General features: G+C 46.5%; 1 protein-coding gene across 1 annotated transcript in view; it reads right to left on the reverse strand.

Moving 5' to 3' along the window:
• SLC9A3 (solute carrier family 9 member A3) overlaps positions 1 to 19,828 on the reverse strand; it is a 156,302-nt gene that overhangs the window by 119,027 nt on the left and 17,447 nt on the right. Inside the window, exons 2-3 of the mRNA XM_063925146.1 lie at positions 9,074 to 9,376; positions 2,033 to 2,193 (exon numbers count right to left, since the gene is read on the reverse strand). Of these exons, the coding sequence (XP_063781216.1) occupies positions 2,033 to 2,193; positions 9,074 to 9,376 (464 nt within the window). The remainder of the gene's footprint in view (positions 1 to 2,032; positions 2,194 to 9,073; positions 9,377 to 19,828) is intronic.

Raw genomic sequence — 19,828 nt, forward strand, 5'->3', positions numbered from 1 at the left:
ACATTGCCAGTCATGTGTTGCCCACAGCCCCACTATTGCCACCACAGATCTGCTTCCCTTCCCACAACTGCTTACATCAATAACGTTCCTGGGCCGTCATGTTACGGAGTGCCTCTGCACCCTTAATGATGAAGTCATCCTACAGATATCCTTATTTATAGTAGCTAATATTAATACTACAGAAACAGCAGAGGTAACATAAATTGGTACCATATTATTTGCTATAATCGGTCAGCGGCCTGTGTATTGACAATGGCAGTGAGTCACTTCCAGGGAATTCCCCCTGGAAAATGGGGACATCTAGTTGCCATGTACTATAGATATCTTTGATAATGACCTAGAATTTAAGTGAGTGTCCCAGCCCTAGTATTTATAGCAATAGCTATGTGGGTTCTTGTAGTACAACAACACATGAAACGTGACATCTTAAATCCTACATATCCCCTACTGTCAAGAGAGACAGGAAGTATCATGGAGAACTTGCCACTTAAGGGTTGTGAATTTTGACCACCACCCACAGTCTAGTGATGTACATCTACCCCACCATTATAACCAGATAACTGCCAGAGATTGAAAGGGGCAGTGGTCCCAGCACTCACATAGGAAATAATCACTTGTAAAGGAAGGCATATAGGGTATCATTCACATGGCAGTGAGACTTAAGGTAGTTACACACTGGCAGAAGACTTAAGGTAGTTACACACTGGCAGATTTTTTTTCGGTCGGCCCGACAATCGGACGATTTTCCGGGATATTGTAGGCAACAATATCTGAGCTACACACTAAAAGATTTTTTTTGTAAAGTTACCGGTTTTCTGCTACATCACACTGCATCGTATATGTCTGCCCGCAAGGAGGAGCACACAGGAAATATGGGCAGATTATTGAGAATGCAAACATACTGCTCGATATAGGGAGATTGTGGCCGAGATTTTTGGTTTGGGACAACACATCACAAAATCAATCGCTCAAGTGTGCGGGCAAGATTTTCCAGAATTATCAGTGAATTTGAGTCAATAAATTTGGCCGAGAACCCAATTATTGGCAAATCGGTTTAATAATTGTATAGTGTGTACCTAGCTTTAGGGTTCTATTCATGAAGCAGTGAAAAGAGTGGAGATGTGGCCAGTGGAGAAGTTGCCCATAGCAACCAATCAGCTTTGACAGAAGCCTTTATCAAGTACATTCTATAAAATGTAAGGGAGATGCAGATCGGTTGCCATGGACAACTTCTCCACTGGTCTGTTTTTCCACTCTTTTCACTGGTTCATGAATAGACCCCATAGACACATGTACAATCGGATGATAATCAACAGTTTAAACTAAAAATCGAGTTTGCTCTGAATCAGGCCCTAAGGCACACTAGCAGTGCAGGTTTTAGGGAAATCCAGGCTTCAGCACAGATGGTTAAATCAAAATAACTGAGGTACTAATTAAGTCACCTGTAATTTAGCATGGATATCACTAAAAAGTCGACTGTTAGGGCTGTAACACACGCGGCGGTTTTTGTCCGGCTTTTTGCCATCCGGCAGAGTCTTTCACACACAACGGCTTTGAGCCGTGTGTGATGCTGTGCGCATACGCAGCAGCAGACACGGCTTGGGAAAAACCGTTGTGTGTGAAAGTTCCCCTACACACACATGGTCCACTGGCTGCAAAGACGGCACTGCCCCCGCCCGGCAGCTGGACCTTCCAGTGGATATTTCAGACTGCAACCCGGCAGCCGGGCCGGGGCCGTGCAGTGTGACACGCCCCTACCCCTCACACTGATAACTACAATGTCCGGCTTTTTCCCGGCCGGTAAAAGCCAGCGTGTGTGTTTCAGCCCTTAGGCCTTGAGGACTGAGGTTGGGAACCCCTGGCACCCGACCACCAGTGCCCATATAGCAAATGTAGGCCATGAAGGGCTTTGTGAAACCCACAGAGACATTAGTAAATCCACTATGCAAAGCAATATAAATATAGCTTAATCTTTAAAAATAGGGCAAGTGTGTGTATTGTACATGTAAAAGGTAATATCCATCTGCCTTACCACTGTCACCGCATCATTCAGTAGAGATTCTCCAAAAACTATGATAAATAAGACATCATTGACATGAACTTCTTCAAATACAGCCAGGACAGCGACTGGGTCCACGGCAGCAATGAGGCTCCCAAAGAGTAGAAAGTCCAGCACACCGATTCCTAAATCTCCTGAAAAATGAAACAAAGCAGCACGAGTTCAGCAGTGTCACCGAATCCTGTCCCTCTCTGGGTGGTATGTACTATGTGGCGGGTTCAGCAGTGTCACCGAATACTGTCTCTCTCTGGGCGGGATGTACTATGTGGCGGGTTCAGCAGTGTCACCGAATACTGTCTCTCTCTGGGCGGGATGTACTATGTGGCGGGTTCAGCAGTGTCACCGAATACTGTCTCTCTCTGGGCGGGATGTACTATGTGGCAGGTTCAGCAGTGTCACCGAATACTGTCTCTCTTTGGGCGGGATGTACTATGTGGCAGGTTCAGCAGTGTCACCGAATACTGTCTCTCTCTGGGCGGGATGTACTATGTGGCGGGTTCAGCAGTGTCACCTAATACTATCTCTCTCTGGGTGGGATGTACTATGTGGCGGGTTCAGCAGTGTCACCGAATACTGTCTCTCTCTGGGCGGGATGTACTATGTGGCGGGTTCAGCAGTGTCACTGAATACTGTCTCTCTCTGGGCGGGATGTACTATGTGGCGGGTTCAGCAGTGTCACTGAATACTGTCTCTCTCTGGGCGGGATGTACTATGTGGCGGGTTCAGCAGTGTCACTGAATACTGTCTCTCTCTGGGCGGGATGTACTATGTGGCGGGTTCAGCAGTGTCACCGAATACTGTCTCTCTCTGGGCGGGATGTACTATGTGGCGGGTTCAGCAGTGTCACCGAATACTGTCTCTCTCTGTGCGGGATGTACTATGTGGCGGGTTCAGCAGTGTCACTGAATACTGTCTCTCTCTGTGCGGGATGTACTATGTGGCGGGTTCAGCAGTGTCACCTAATACTATCTCTCTCTGTGCGGGATGTACTATGTGGCGGGTTCAGCAGTGTCACCTAATACTATCTCTCTCTGGGCGGGATGTACTATGTGGCGGGTTCAGCAGTGTCACCTAATACTATCTCTCTCTGGGCGGGATGTACTATGTGGCGGGTTCAGCAGTGTCACCGAATACTGTCTCTCTCTGGGCGGGATGTACTATGTGGCGGGTTCAGCAGTGTCACTGAATACTGTCTCTCTGGGCGGGATGTACTATGTGGCGGGTTCAGCAGTGTCACCGAATACTGTCTCTCTCTGGGCGGGATGTACTATGTGGCGGGTTCAGCAGTGTCACCGAATACTGTCTCTCTCTGTGCGGGATGTACTATGTGGCGGGTTCAGCAGTGTCACCGAATACTGTCTCTCCCTGGGCGGGATGTACTATGTGGCGAGTTCAGCAGTGTCACCGAATACTGTCTCTCTCTGGGCGGGATGTACTATGTGGCGGGTTCAGCAGTGTCACCGAATACTGTCTCTCTCTGGGTGGGATGTACTATGTGGCGGGTTCAGCAGTGTCACCGAATACTGTCTCTCTCTGGGTGGGATGTACTATGTGGCGGGTTCAGCAGTGTCACCGAATACTGTCTCTCTTTGGGCGGGATGTACTATGTGGCGGGTTCAGCAGTGTCACTGAATACTGTCTCTCTCTGGGCGGGATGTACTATGTGGCGGGTTCAGCAGTGTCACTGAATACTGTCTCTCTCTGGGCGGGATGTACTATGTGGCGGGTTCAGCAGTGTCACCGAATACTGTCTCTCTCTGGGCGGGATGTACTATGTGGCGGGTTCAGCAGTGTCACTGAATACTGTCTCTCTCTGGGCGGGATGTACTATGTGGCGGGTTCAGCAGTGTCACCGAATACTGTCTCTCTCTGGGCGGGATGTACTATGTGGCGAGTTCAGCAGTGTCACCGAATCCTGTCTCTCTCTGGGCGGGATGTACTATGTGGCGGGTTCAGCAGTGTCACCGAATCCTGTCCCTCTCTGGGCGGGATGTACTATGTGGCGGGTTCAGCAGTGTCACCGAATACTGTCTCTCTCTGGGCGGGATGTACTATGTGGCGGGTTCAGCAGTGTCACCGAATACTGTCTCTCTCTGGGCGGGATGTACTATGTGGCGGGTTCAGCAATGTCACTGAATACTGTCTCTCTCTGGGCGGGATGTACTATGTGGCGGGTTCAGCAGTGTCACCGAATACTGTCTCTCTCTGGGCGGGATGTACTATGTGGCGGGTTCAGCAGTGTCACCGAATACTGTCTCTCCCTGGGCGGGATGTACTATGTGGCGGGTTCAGCAGTGTCACCGAATACTGTCTCTCTCTGGGTGGGATGTACTATGTGGCGGGTTCAGCAGTGTCACCGAATACTGTCTCTCTCTGGGTGGGATGTACTATGTGGCGGGTTCAGCAGTGTCACCGAATACTGTCTCTCTTTGGGCGGGATGTACTATGTGGCGGGTTCAGCAGTGTCACTGAATACTGTCTCTCTCTGGGCGGGATGTACTATGTGGCGGGTTCAGCAGTGTCACTGAATACTGTCTCTCTCTGGGCGGGATGTACTATGTGGCGGGTTCAGCAGTGTCACCGAATCCTGTCCCTCTCTGGGCGGGATGTACTATGTGGCGGGTTCAGCAGTGTCACCGAATACTGTCTCTCTCTGGGCGGGGTGTACTATGTGGCGGGTTCAGCAGTGTCACCGAATACTGTCTCTCTCTGGGCGGGATGTACTATGTGGCGGGTTCAGCAGTGTCACTGAATACTGTCTCTCTCTGGGCGGGATGTACTATGTGGCGGGTTCAGCAGTGTCACCGAATACTGTCTCTCTCTGGGCGGGATGTACTATGTGGCGGGTTCAGCAGTGTCACTGAATACTGTCTCTCTCTGGGCGGGATGTACTATGTGGCGGGTTCAGCAGTGTCACCGAATACTGTCTCTCTCTGGGCGGGATGTACTATGTGGCGGGTTCAGCAGTGTCACCGAATACTGTCTCTCTCTGGGCGGGATGTACTATGTGGCGGGTTCAGCAGTGTCACTGAATACTGTCTCTCTCTGGGCGGGATGTACTATGTGGCGGGTTCAGCAGTGTCACCGAATACTGTCTCTCTCTGGGCGGGATGTACTATGTGGCGGGTTCAGCAGTGTCACCGAATACTGTCTCTCTTTGGGCGGGATGTACTATGTGGCGGGTTCAGCAGTGTCACCGAATACTGTCTCTCTCTGGGTGGGATGTACTATGTGGCGGGTTCAGCAGTGTCACTGAATACTGTCTCTCTCTGGGTGGAATGTACTATGTGGCGGGTTCAGCAGTGTCACCGAATACTGTCTCTCTCTGGGCGGGATGTACTATGTGGCGGGTTCAGCAGTGTCACCGAATACTGTCTCTCTCTGGGCGGGATGTACTATGTGGCAGGTTCAGCAGTGTCACCGAATACTGTCTCTCTCTGGGCGGGATGTACTATGTGGCGGGTTCAGCAGTGTCACCGAATACTGTCCCTCCCTGGGCGGGATGTACTATGTGGCGAGTTCAGCAGTGTCACCGAATACTGTCTCTCTCTGGGCGGGATGTACTATGTGGCGGGTTCAGCAGTGTCACTGAATACTGTCTCTCTCTGGGCGGGATGTACTATGTGGCGGGTTCAGCAGTGTCACCGAATACTGTCTCTCTCTGGGCGGGATGTACTATGTGGCGGGTTCAGCAGTGTCACCGAATACTGTCTCTCTCTGGGCGGGATGTACTATGTGGCGGGTTCAGCAGTGTCACCGAATACTGTCTCTCTTTGGGCGGGATGTACTATGTGGCGGGTTCAGCAGTGTCACCGAATACTGTCTCTCTCGCTCTCTTATACCCCTTTCAGACCGCCAGCTATGAATACGGGTTATTGGCACATGAGCGCGCATAACCCATGTTCATGTGCGGTCTGAAAGGTGCCAGGGTTGAAATACCGAGTCGAGCGACCCGGTATTTCAACTCAGGTAGCGAGCAGCCGGCTCGCTGTGCGGTGTGTAGGGGAACTGGGTCGGTGCAACCCGTTTCCCGTTCACTGTGTGTTGACGGGCGGCGCTTGAAGATCATGTGAGGGAAGCCTGAGGCGTGTGGTACACTGCGAGCTCCCGTGTCATGCTCCAGGGTACGATCCGCGGGTGTAGTATGAGTGGCCGGTGGCCGGGATCCCGGAGGCCAGCATACCGGCACCAGGATCCCGACCGCCGGCATACCGACAGCTGGGCGAGCACTAATGAGCCCCTTGTGGGCTTGCTGCGCTCCCCACGCTGCGGGCACGGTGGTGCGCTACGTGCGCCGCGCTATTTATTCTCCCTCCAGGATGGTTGTGGGGGGATATGTGTCAACGTGCTGGCGGTTGGGATCCCAGCGCCGGTATGCTGGTCGCCGGCGGCATACTGAAGACCACCCACAATCCACCTCAGGTGGTCTGAAAGGTGTGTGAGGGGGAGATTTATCATAGCTTAGAGTGAGAAAAATTGGAGAGAGATAAAGTACCAACCAATTGGCTTCCAACAGGAGCTGATTAGTTGGTACTTTATCTCTCGCCACTTCTCCAAACTTTGATAACTCACCCCCTAAATAGAAGCATGAGACAACTTTCAGACGGGCATGGGTCATCTCAACTTAGGTCGACAGTCATTAGGTCGACCACTGAAGGTCGACATGAGCATTAGGTCGACATGCACTAGGTCGACATGGGAATTAGGTCAACATGTACTAGGTCGACAGGTGAAAAGGTCGACATGAGCTTTGGGACTGTTTTTGGTGTTGCTTTCTTCGTAAAGTGACGGGGAACCCCAATTAGTGCACCGTGTCCCCTCGCATGGCTCTCTGCTCTTGCCATGCTTCGGGCATGGTGCTACGCTTCGCTCGGCACAGGTTACCGTTCCAATCGTAGTCCACGTGGATCGTCAAGTATGGAAAAATCCAAAAAAAAAAAAAAAAAAAAAAAGTGAAAAACTTATGTCGACCTTTTGACCTGTCGACCTAATGACCATGTTGACCTATTGACCATGTTGACCTATTGACCATGTCGACCTAATCCATGTCGACTTTCAGTGGTTGACCTAATGACTGTCGACCTAAGCTGTGTCGACCTAACGACCGTATCCCCTTTCAGACAGCTTTAGGAATAAGCGGGGAGAAAGGAGAAGGCAGCATGACTACAACACAAGCGGTGGAGGAGGTAAATACAATACAGCTGTGCAGGGAACAAGCCTATACTGCTGGGAAGCTGCATATTTATAGTGCTCTCTGTGCTCTTTAATGGGTGAAGTAGTGACTCAATTAGTATTGCTGCATGTACTGTATATCTAGGAATATAACTACTGTTGACTATTATTAGTGTTGTACATACTACTAGGCATTTTGCTACTGGTGTACCTATTAGTGGACATTGGCGCAGATGTATGAGAAGCCATGGTGGGGAAGTGGTATCCGTGCACGTTATATGTTCTGTTACCGCTTCTCCACGAAGCATTACTGTGGAGATGTGGGCTACATGACAGGGGTGCCCCTGTCATAGACTCATTACCAGCGCTGCTATCTATAAAATAGCGCACTGATATGCCAGCTCATGTATGAACGGTTACTGGCACTGACTGTTCCGGCACCTGCAGTTATCGACTTTGTCAGCTGCAGGTGTCGTTACCCCATTCACAGCCGCTGTAGTGGCTGCCGGGCTGCATAGGAGATCTCACGCTGTAGTGGTTGCTCAGTGGAGTCGGCTGGGAGGAGAGACACAGCGCATCACTGCCAGGATAATACATCTCCCCTTTATATCATTTCTTCTGGACATTTTTTCCTGGTGAGTATGTGAAATTCTCTATATATACTATGGGGTAAAGTTATCAAAGCTTGGAGAGAGATTATGTACTGACCAATCAGCTTCTGTCATTTTACAGACTGTTGGTGGAGAGTGATAAAGTACCAGCCAACCAGCTCCTTACTGTCTTTTTTTAAACACAGCCTGTGACATAGCAGTTAGGAGCTGATTGGTTGGTACTTTATCACATTCCACTTTATCACTTTTCAAACCTTAGCACATCTCCCCCACATGTGTTTAAAAGATGACACTTAAGGTGGGTACACACCTATACAATTGTCAGCCCATTCTCCGGACATCAAAAGAATGGGACGAGGATTGTATAGGTGTGTACGCAGTGCCAATGCAGGACCGATAAACCGATTATAATGCTCCTGCAACGGCCAGGTTCGGGTAGTCCAATATTACGTACAGTTTAATCTTTAAGGGGCCGACCACCCAATCCCATAGAAGCCTGTACACTCTGTGCTATGTTTTCACAGTATGGTGCTAGTAGACAGCTGACAGGGGGTCGAGCTGGGGACACACTGCATAGCTGATTGTATAGATGGGTGTAGTATGGTATGACGGCGGCCGGGCTCCTGGCGACCAGCATACCGGTGCCGGGAGCCCGACCGCCGGCATACCGACAGCGTGGCGAGCGCAAATTAGCCCCTTGCGGGCTCGCTATGCTCGCCATGCTGCGGGCACAGTGGCGCGCTACGATATTTATTCTCCCTCTAGGGGGGTCGTGGACCCCCACGAGGGAGAATATCTGTCGGTATGCCGACTGTCGGGATTCCGGCGCCGGTATACTGTGCGCCGGGATCCCGACAGTCGGCAACCTGAAGACCACCCGTATAGATGTGTACCCAGCTTTATAGTTGAAGCTGATTGGTTGGTATATGTTTCCCAGCTTTGATAAATCTCCCTCTATATTTTATACTGGTAGGCACTGGCTGGAATGCAATTGCAGGGCTTTTATACTGTACAGATCCCTTCTTTTTCCTTAAAAGAGAGGGGAAGGGGTGTGTGTGTTTTATAGTGAAAAGATACATTAAAAACTATATACATTTTTGCAGGACATTTTAGAAAAAATACCTCAATTAGTAATTGTACATTTACAGGAAAGGTGTGAATATTTTCGCAAACAGGAATAAGAAATCTATGTAACGTCTCTAGAAACGGAAAACAAGAAAGGAGCCCTTACCCATTACTCCAGTTAAGTAAACACCATACAGTGACAGGCCAGTGGTTGCGGCGTTCCAGACTGTTCCGATGACTGCATACAGAAGAATAGTGCCCAGATTTCCAAAAAATAGTCTGTTTGGCATAAAGTAGCCAGCATCCAGTACAATGGGCGGCAATAGGTAAAAGAAGAACACCGTTGGTGTTAAGGTGAAGGAAGCGCTGTGGTCTGCAGCCCATACTATACCACCCAGCAACAGGCCAAGCACAATCAGGAGACAGCTCTCTGGCACAACGGTAGTCACTTTGTGGGAGAGGTGAAAAACTATAAAAAAACAAAAACAGAAATGAGGTTACAATTTATTTTAACATACCTATTGTATTTAGTAAATGAAGCTCAATTACTAATTCTCATAAAAGAGAAATAAAGAGATTATAGTATTAAATTCATCTAAAATGTTCTATCTTTTAAGCCTACAGACATTTTCACAGTACAACACCAGGAGCAAAATGAGTACTCCTATGAAATGAGGAACTGAGGGCCTAATTCAGACCTGATCGTAGCAGCAAAGCCATGTGCACTGCAGGGGGGCAGATGTAACATGTGCAGAGAGAGTTAGATTTGGGTGGGGTGTGTTCAAACTGAAATCTAAATTGCAGTCTAAAAATAAAGCAGCCAGTATTTACCCTGCACAGAAACAATGTAACCCACCCAAATCTAACTCTCTCTGCAAATGTTATATCTGCCACACCTGCAGTGCACATGGGGGTCATTCCGACCCGTTCGCACGCTACAGTTTTTTGCAGTGGTCCGATCGGATCAGAACTGCATATGCGCCGGCGCTGCAGTGCGCCGGGCGCATGCCAGACGGCCGACGTTTCCTAGCAATCGCCTCTGCCTGATTGACAAGCAGAGGTGGTCGCTGGTCGGAAAGGGGGCTGCACGGTGGCGTTTGGCTACTGTTTTGGGGGGCGCGGTCTGGCCAATGCAGGCGTGGCCAGAACGTGTGGGGGGCGGGCCGTAGCGGCTGCGTGACATCACACGCAGCCGCTGCGACCAGGGGCAGTAACGAGCAACTCCCGGTCAGCCGCAAGAGCTGCGCTGGCCGGGAGTTACTCAACAAGTACAAAAACATTGCCGCTGTGTGATGCTTTTGCACTTGTGGGTGGGGGGAGTGGACAGACATGCGGGGCAGGCTAGCCCTGTGCTGGGCGTCCCCCCGCATGTCTGGCAACATGATCGTAGCTGTGCTAAATTTAGCACAGCTACAATCAACTGGGAATGACCCCCATCATGCGAAGAAAAGTATCCCTAGAGAAAGACATTATTTTTGGAAATTTTACGGCCAACGAAAAAACGGAAGACCAGCAGTGAGATGGCTGGAAACACTCACAAGAACTATGGATACCGCTATATCAACATTGAGCCGCTTGACAGAAGATCAAAATGTACTCAGGACAGCTATCCATAGGGTCGCCATAAGTCGGCAGAGACTTGACGGCACTTAACAACAACAGGACCACCAGAGATGAGAGTCTTTGATTCTAAAACACAACAAAAGTTAGGGGACCAGACAATGGGATGCCTAGAGGTAAAAAGTTTAACGGAGAGTTTAGAGGGGAAAGCAGATCACTTCCAAACTCATATTGAAAGAGGCTTGGCATTCCTCTTCCCACGGAAAGTTACAGGGTAGAACTTAATGATTTACGAGTGAAAGCAATCGTGACAAAATTGGTAGCATATGGGTTCAACTGCTCATTTATACAGTATATATAATATAGAGTGTAAGTAAAGACAACATACAAGGATGATTATTACATAAACACAACTGATGAGAACCATTAGTGTTACCATTGTGTACCTCACTTTATAAGACATACTTCATTTAATAGGTTCCTATATACTTGGTTTAATTGGTTCCTGTAATGTTTACGTATGTCAAGAAAAGTAACCTTGACTGAAACATGAGCACATTTTATATCTTCAGGTGTAACATATTTGCAGCTGTATACTTTAACTGTAGCTTTATTTGGTCTTAAAACAGACTGGTTTGAGTTTGGTTCCATCCAGTTTTTCAAGGATAAAGAAGTAATTAGCACTTAAAATGTGCACCACACTCCACTGAGTTCACTGAGCTGAAGGTAGAACTCTGTGTTGATTAGAGAAGTGACCTGCGCGCCTTCTGCCTGCATAGGTACAATAACGCTAACCTGGAATAATACAGAGAGGCAGGAAGACTGACCACACGCAATACTCTCTCATGGGACAAATTGTGAAACATACTGTACCACTGTAGGAGTGACAATCTTCCTTCCATGTAAAGTAGTCTCATGAGAATGTGGTGGTTTTCCATGAAAAACCCAACGCCTTTAACATAATGAATTGCAGCGCAAAGATTATTTCAAAATTTACTTCCAAAAATGTAATTAAAATAAATTGTGAATATTTAAAGGCTATTACTAGCACGTAGGGACCTATGTATTAAGAATCACGGAAGTGCTGCAGTTTTTTCTAATGTACATTAAGGTGTGGATAATATTTTTTTTTAAATGATTAACGCCACTATATATTAAATGTAACTGACAGGGAAACGGTAGCGATAACCACTGGCCCTGCGAGTTAAATACCCACAGTATCGGAGGAGTCTTTAACATTTTTGAAAGACTACTACTGGGGAACTGACATACCGCATGCACATAGCGGAGGCTGCGGGGGAGAGGGATCGTAATATACCTCCATGGGCATAAAACACATACACCATCTGAGGATGGCAGAAACCAACTGCGCCAAACTTCAAAAACATTCACTTTTCAGCACTTTGGCCCAAGTGTATTAAGCCTTAAAAAGTGATAGCGTGAAGAGGATAAAAAAAGGGGCAGATGTATTAACCTGGAAAAGGCATAAGTAAGTGATAAACCAGTGATATGTGCAAGGTGATAAAGGCACCAGCCAATCAGCTCCTAACTGTTAATTTACATATTGGAGCTGATTGGCTGGTGCCTTTATCACCTTGCACATATCACTGGTTTATCACTTCCTTATGCCTTCTCCAGGTTAATACATCTGCCCCTTTGTGATAAAGTACCAGCCAATCAGCTTTCTAACTGCCATGTTCCATGCTGTGTTTGAAAAATGACAGTTAGGAGCTGATTGGCTAGTCATTTATCACTCTTTATCCGTCTCCACTGCAACACTTTTTAAGGCATAATACATTTGGGCTGATGTACTTAGGGGTAAGAGAATTCAGGTCAACAATGTATACCAAACACTTATGTATAAGTCTTGCTTTTGTGCTATTTTAATCAAAGGTCTTTATATGCGATTTGCTTAATTGGTAATACCATTTGTGATGTGATTGGTAAATTGCATCCAAAAACATTTGATAAAAAGTTGCAAACACAAGAAATTGTATAAAAAAACGTAATTGGGTATATAGTCTTCTGATTTCTAATTCAGTGCTAGACGTTACCTGCAAGAATTAACCATTTTTTATTTTTGTTTATGTGCAGAATTGTGAACATTTTAATGCCTGTTATTTGTTCAGGCGAATTGAAGAACAGACTTTAAGTAGTACACAGACGTGGCCTCATGCACGTAGCCTCAATGCACCATACGGGGCGAGACGCCCGGCGTGACTGAGCTGCTCTGGGATGTATAGCCTACCACTTTTTTCTTTCCATCTTATTAGCATCACATCGAAACGCCAGTCACAGTGCATAAGCAAACGCAGGGGGAAAACCCCCCTCCTCTTGGCAAGTGGCTCAAATTATGGCAATAATAGCAATGGTATATAATACGATTACTACAGCTGCCACCACATCATGCAGTTTAAAGAACAGAGCAGAGCTGCAAAACATGCCCAGTTTGCTGTGTGTGTGGATCTGAGTTCTCAAGCAGTGCTCTGGACCAGAGAGTAGCTACCAGCAAGAAGAGACAGGAGCCATACCATGAGGTGGGAGAATGTGTGATTAGAAAATACTGTATAGTTCTGTCTTCTGGTTTTATTATGTTTGTGTATTTATTTATTATGGTATGTTTAACCTTTCCTGACCATTTATTTATATTATTTAAATATGTTTAATACAGCCTATACTATAGACCATCTATAGTGTTAAATATTAATACTGTATATTATACAATATCCAGTGTATAAATAGACCAGTGTTTACATTAATGTCCAGGGCTATTACTAGCTTTTCCTGCCACTCCCGCACTTGCTCCAGTGTTCCGCAGAGTGAGAGATTGTGGACTGCATTTGGAAACCCCCCTCGAGAAATCCTGCTTTTGCCACTGACGTGTACTACAGATGCTGGGCTGGAACTTAACCGCACAGGAATACGTTTTAAACACCTATAAAGTCACATGTGAAGCAGCGGGATTTGGAATGAGAAAAGGCAGCGGCCTCTGCATCCTAACACTTTGTATACAGATTCACACACAGATGTACAAATGTCCCACAACTGACTGATCAGTGCAATCTAGCAATATAGTTTTGTCACTTCCAGTGGAGAGGGATTGTAAGATCTCTCTCCTGCGACACTGCCCCAATAGGCATAAAGCAGTTTTCGCCATCCATCTGAGGATAACGTAAACCAAGGGGGCCAAACTTCAAAAAGTTTTGCTTTCTGGAGTTTGGTACATAGGGATCAGACCACAGTCCCCAGTTTTTATGAAAAACTGGATTGATTTATATGAGTGTGGTATAATAGATCAATAATGTTATGGCTGATGACGTCAATAAGTCAACACGAAATGGTCGACATGTATATGGTCGACAGATACAAAAGGTTGACAGATACAAAAGGTCGATAGATGAAAGGTGAACAGTGGGTAAAGTCAACAGGTCCAAAAGGTCGACAGGATCAAAGTCGACATGACATTGGCTGAAAAAAATGGTCGACACGAGTTTTTGTGTTTTTTAGGATACATCTTCTACATTCCATGTTATGCGACCAACATCAGTATAAAAGTTTACCCTTACGGGCTGGCTCCGCTCACCATGCTTCGGTTACTCTTCCCAATAGATGTCCACGTGGATAGTAAATCAAGTAAATGTTGACAAAACATGTGAAAAACCCATAAAACATGTGTCGACCATTTGTGTGTCAATCATTGTCATGTCAACCTTTTGAACCTGTCGACCTTTTATACCTGTTGACCTATTGTACCTGTCGACCTTTATCTGTCAATCTGTTGTACCTGTCGACCTTAAGCACTGTCAACCTTTCATCTATACTTGTTGTACGTGTCGACCTTTCATCTGTTGACCTATTGACTGCTGACCAATACATTGTCAATCTATCAACCAGATATCAATATATATGCCCCTTAGTATGATATAATTCTAAATGGGATGCGTTTGGCATCCCAGCGGTTGGGATGTCGGCCGTCATGTGACCGATGCCGGAAAACCGACACCCCTCAGGAGACCGTCGACGGGACACCACAGCCGACATCCCAAAGAAGAGCATCGGGCGGCAGTTAGGGTTAGGGCCCAGGGAGGAGGTTTAGGGTTAGGCACTGGGGGGGGGGGGGGTTACCGTAGCCAACAACCCCGGAGGGTTAGCCCTAGCCGACCCCCGCAGAGGGTTATGGTAGGGGAGGGGAGAGGGGTAAAATACTTACCCTGTCCGGTGTCGGGATTCTCACTGTTGGGATGCCGCGGTTGGTCATGTGATCGCCGGCATTTCATACCCAACCCTTCTAAACATATTTACAGTATGCACTGTATCTATTTAAAACATGAAAACACAGTTTTAAGTATTTAAGGAGAACAGTACGAAGGTGCTCAATGTAATAAAGTGTATATTACAATAAAACATGTTTTAATCCATTGTATTTACAATTTAAAAATGTCCCATGGAATGGTAAATGACATTACGCACTAAGTAACTACACACCTGCAAATTGCTGCAATTATTTCCACATCATTGACTATGAAATACTCCAATTACAGGCATTTGCAACAGGAGTCTTAAGGTCAGCAATAAACATGTCCAACCCGCATTAGTAGAATATTATTCATTTAAAGAACATTAGTCCTTAAGGCACAATGAATAGATTAGGTAATGCCGCACTTGTAAAGCACTTTTGCCTCTGTGACAAAACACATTCAAAGGTTAGATGACAGAATCACATGGACGTAATGTGAAATAAAACGCTATTTGTTTTGTTGGTATTCGCTAATGACATTGATAACTCTTAAAGGTTTCTTCTATTACAAATTATCAGGAGTGAGATATAAAAATATATGAAGAAGTGAAAATGAAGGGGAACAAAAATTGTGAGAAGGGAAAAATAAAAGTGAAAACGATAAAAAACTGATCCTGTCCCTAAGGCACACCTCCCATTATTTTTAGGCTGGGGTATGTCCAGGGCACTTCCAACATCCTGGTTCACCATCTTGCTGTTTCCCACACACCTTCTTCAACTTCCAGCCCGACAGAGCTTTTCGGATTACAATGGACGGACGGAACCCTAAAATTTGGGCTGTCTGTCCTAATTTTGGACAGTTTGGAGGTATGCCTCAGGAATCTATGTATTATATATATATATATATATAAAAGCCCTGGCAGATGGAGATAAGGCTTCTCCTTATCTATCGGGGCTACCGTGGGTTTCTCCAATAAAAGGTTCACCCTACAATGCAGGGTGATGCCTATTTAACAATGATTGAGCTACAATCCTACATTTACAGACAGTACCTTCCAGTGTCTAATGAGCATCTTACAGTAGGTAATACTGCCCTTGCACTCTATCGGCTAAATCCAATTAACACATCACCACCACATGTCAGTGCATAGGCAAACGCAAGGGGGGTTTCTGGTTGCCTGGAAACCCCCCTCCTCTTGGCAAGTGGCTTAAATTCTGACAATAGCAATGGTATATAATACGATTACTAGAGCTGCTGCAACATCATGCAGTTTAAAAGACAGAGCGGAGCTGCTGCACGTGCCCAGTGGTAGCAGATTCTTCTACTAAGTTTGTTGTGTGTGTGTGTGTGTTGATATGAGTCCTCAATCAGTGCACCAGACCATAGAGGAGCTACCAAGAAGAAGAGAAAGGAGCCTTACCATGAGGTGGGAGAATGTGAGCTTAGGAAGTGCAGTACTGGTTCTATTATTTTGTGTATTTATTTATTATGGTAATAATAACCATGTGACCACACATTTATATTATTGAAATGTTTGATGCAGCCTACGTATAGACCATCTATAGTGTTAAAAATGTATACTGTATTTTATACAGTATCCAGTGCATACTTTATAGCCACACTTACTTGCAATTGTGAGTAAATCACGGATAATTGTATTGAGCCCTATATCTGCATGTTCTAATGGTAGATACAGAAATAGGAAGATATACTGCATACATTTAAAGTTTTAAATTCACGCACAATATAATGTTACAAGGAACTGTATAATATTAAAGCGGTTCAGTTCAACTTTTTCAATTATTTCTATAAAGAACAAGACCACCTTTATGTAAGGGGTGCTTACAGGGGCATCTCTAGAGAGGAGGGGACCCGTGTGCAGACTCCGTGTGTGTGCCCCCTCCTCTCCCATAGCTGTCACACCGCTGTTAGCGCTCTGAGCGCTGTAGACTCTGGCACAGTACCAGAGTCTACGGCGCATGTGCGGGACTCTGAAAGATGGCCGCCGCTCCATTTTTTCGGAGTCCTGTGCATGCGTTGTAGACTCTTGCACTGTGCCAGAGTCTCTAGTGGTCAGTGTGCTAGCAGCTGCGCAACGGCTACGGGAGAGGAGGGGGCCCACACACGGTCAGCAATGGACTCCGGAAAGGTAAGTGTAGGAGAAATGGGTGCAGTGTGTGTTGTGAGGGCCCCCCATCTCAGGGGCCCATGTGCACCGCACACACTGCACCAGAGTCGGCCCTCGGTATAAGCAAAGTAGGCAAATGCCTAGGGGCACAAGCAGCTTCTGCTGATTAAAATGATATGCAGCTTGACTATATTCTGTGTGTGACTGCGGCTCTATCTGCATAGGAAATGCATTACTAATGTGCGGCATTATGTGTATATGGTGTACTACGGTACCTTGTGGCGTAACGTATAGAAATGGCACTACGGTGTGGTCTAATGTGAATAAAGAGCAATATGGTGTGGTGTAATGTGAATAAGGGGCACTACTGTGAGGAGTAATGTGGTACTACTGTGTGATGTAACGTGAATAAGAGACACTATTGCATGATATAATGTGAATAAAGTTGCAGTACTGTGTGGCGTAATTTCAACTGGGGGTATTATTGTGTGGCCATGCCCCTTCCCAGCAAGAACACGCACCATTTTGGGCTGCGCACCGAATGTACACACTATTCCTATTTAAAATATAGGAGGTAGGAGCACCAAAATGAGGAATGCTATGGGTGAGGGTTGATGGTGCTGGGAAAGGGGTACAGGGTCAGAGGCGGAACTAGCATCTGTGCAAGGGGGCACCAGCCAAAATCTTGCCTAGGGCATCATATTGGTTAGGGACGGCTCTGCACTGCACCCATTATAGAAATGCCAATGGGTGTTTATCATAACACAAGCGGCTACATCCCCCAACATGATTTTGTCACTCTGGATAAAATTATCATAACTAACAAAATCACACATTTTAGGGGAATTTTTACCACGATCCACATTTTTACTGCAGTGCAGATGTGATAAATATTTTTTGTGTAAATGTGAATCATGAAAGGGAATATTGTGACTTCTAATTAATCGCCGCCCAGACAGAGTAAAAAACCGCCCCGTGCAAGTCTGTGTACACTGTGTGAAAAGCTTTGCAAACGCTGGTCAGCTGCAAATCACAATCTAATGATTTTCCCAGTCTGTGCAGTCTGTGCGTAGCCCAGGAACTACTCCTACAATGCAATACAAACAGGCTGATCGGGGCCGGAGCTGACGTCACACACCCGCCCTGAAAATGCTTGGGAACGCCTGCGTTTTTCCTGACACTCCCAGAAAATGACCAGTTACCACCCACAAATGTCCTCTTCCTGTCAATCAGCCTGCGTTCGCCTAGCGATCAAAAAAGATGCTGATATCTTTCGCATTTTGGCCTTGTGCATGCGCATTATGATCCGTACGCATGCGCAGTCATTGATTTCGCACAACAGCAATCAGGTCTGAATTAGGCGTGTGTGTGTGTGTGTGTGTGTGTGTGTGTGTATATATACATATGGTGTGGCATTCCTTGGACTATAAAACATCTTTACATACTGTGGCAGGAGAGGTACTTTGCCACCTGGAAGCTACTCACAGGGTCCTGCGGGTAGGTGGGAAGTGTGGATGGACCGGGTTCCCATCCATTTGGCCCAGACCAGGTCTTATAGGCTACTTAGACCAAGAAACTGCTTCATCAGCCAGCACCTGGGTGCTGGGTTTAAAGCAGGGTCTCTCCCATGAGTCAGGGCTCCTGAAGGCAGTTAGTGTCCAGGTGATAGGCCTGCTAGGGACAGTGGGATCCGGAGGTCAGGATGCCGGGACCTGAACGGTTCCTTATTAACTAACAGGGAGTGAGGCAGGGCCTAACCTCCTGGTAGTTTATACTAAAGACAGTGATCTTTGTTTTATGTATATCTTTGTTTTTGAGCTACCTGAATAAAAGGTATTTGTGGTTTTTGCACAAGCCTGGAGTCGGTCGTTGGTGGATTTTTGTAGCAGAGCACATTCTAGCAAGTCTCCTGTTACAATACCCACAGAGTTATTTCAGCATTTCACTTATCTTTAATGATTTTCCTCAGGGAAATCATTAAAGGTCATTTAAGATGACAAAAACATTGCAATAACTTTGTACAGATGCTGGGAAAGGCTGCCCTATGGTAGAGGTGTGCCACATTCCCCATATATATAACTCTCTGGAAAGTGAAACTTTCACAGCTTGTACCATACTTACCTACTCTATCGGAATGGCTGGGAGAATCCCCAAAAATTGGGCCTCCTGGAAAAGTGGGCAGGCCTCCTTGATCCGAGTAAAGTGGACAGTCCCAATGGAGTGTGTAGTCCTGATGACGCGATCACGGCCACCACGCTCCATACTGCCTCTTATGCCTTGACCCGCCCCCCTATGATGCAACACACCACCCCGCACTGTCTCCCTGCTGTACCATCTTGACTGCCCTCTCTGGGTGAAGGACAGAAATTCGGCAATCATGGCTTGTACCCAAAAGGCAATGCCATCTATAAAAATCAATGGGCTTCTTTTCACACAAATCCCTGGAGAGGGATCTGAAAGATCCCTCCCCGTGTCCTTTACAGCTAAGCATGCACAATAGGACCTGGAAATCCTTACAACACAAGGGACAACTCTTATATGTAAACATTCAGAAAGAGGGAATGTGCTTCTCTCAAATGCTGAGCCCTTAACGTGTAAAGCTGTCATTATAGGGGTGATACAGGGAACATAGGGACCTCCCACCCATATACTGTATATTGTCTGGTAATCACAGGTGGTATATAGTAGTCAGTAAGGAGAGCTTCAGTCTTAGCCGCATTGATTTGTAACACAAAAAAGTTGCAAATTAAAAAGCAAACTTACTACAGGGAAACACAGAGTTAGAAAGCATTAGCATAACCTCATATGTGGGCAGAGGGCCTGAATCAGAGATGGATGGAAATTCAATGCCACATGCAAGCAACATTGAATTTCCGTCCGATTTCTAGGAGGGACGTGCAGAAGACATCTCCTGGATGTAACTGCGATCCCACCAGTGCGACCAACGTTGCAAGCTGAGATCTAACATCGTGACCATCGGTTGGCCGGCTGAGTA

Source organism: Pseudophryne corroboree, chromosome 5 (assembly GCF_028390025.1).
Source record: "Pseudophryne corroboree isolate aPseCor3 chromosome 5, aPseCor3.hap2, whole genome shotgun sequence".
NCBI lineage: Eukaryota > Metazoa > Chordata > Amphibia > Anura > Myobatrachidae > Pseudophryne > Pseudophryne corroboree.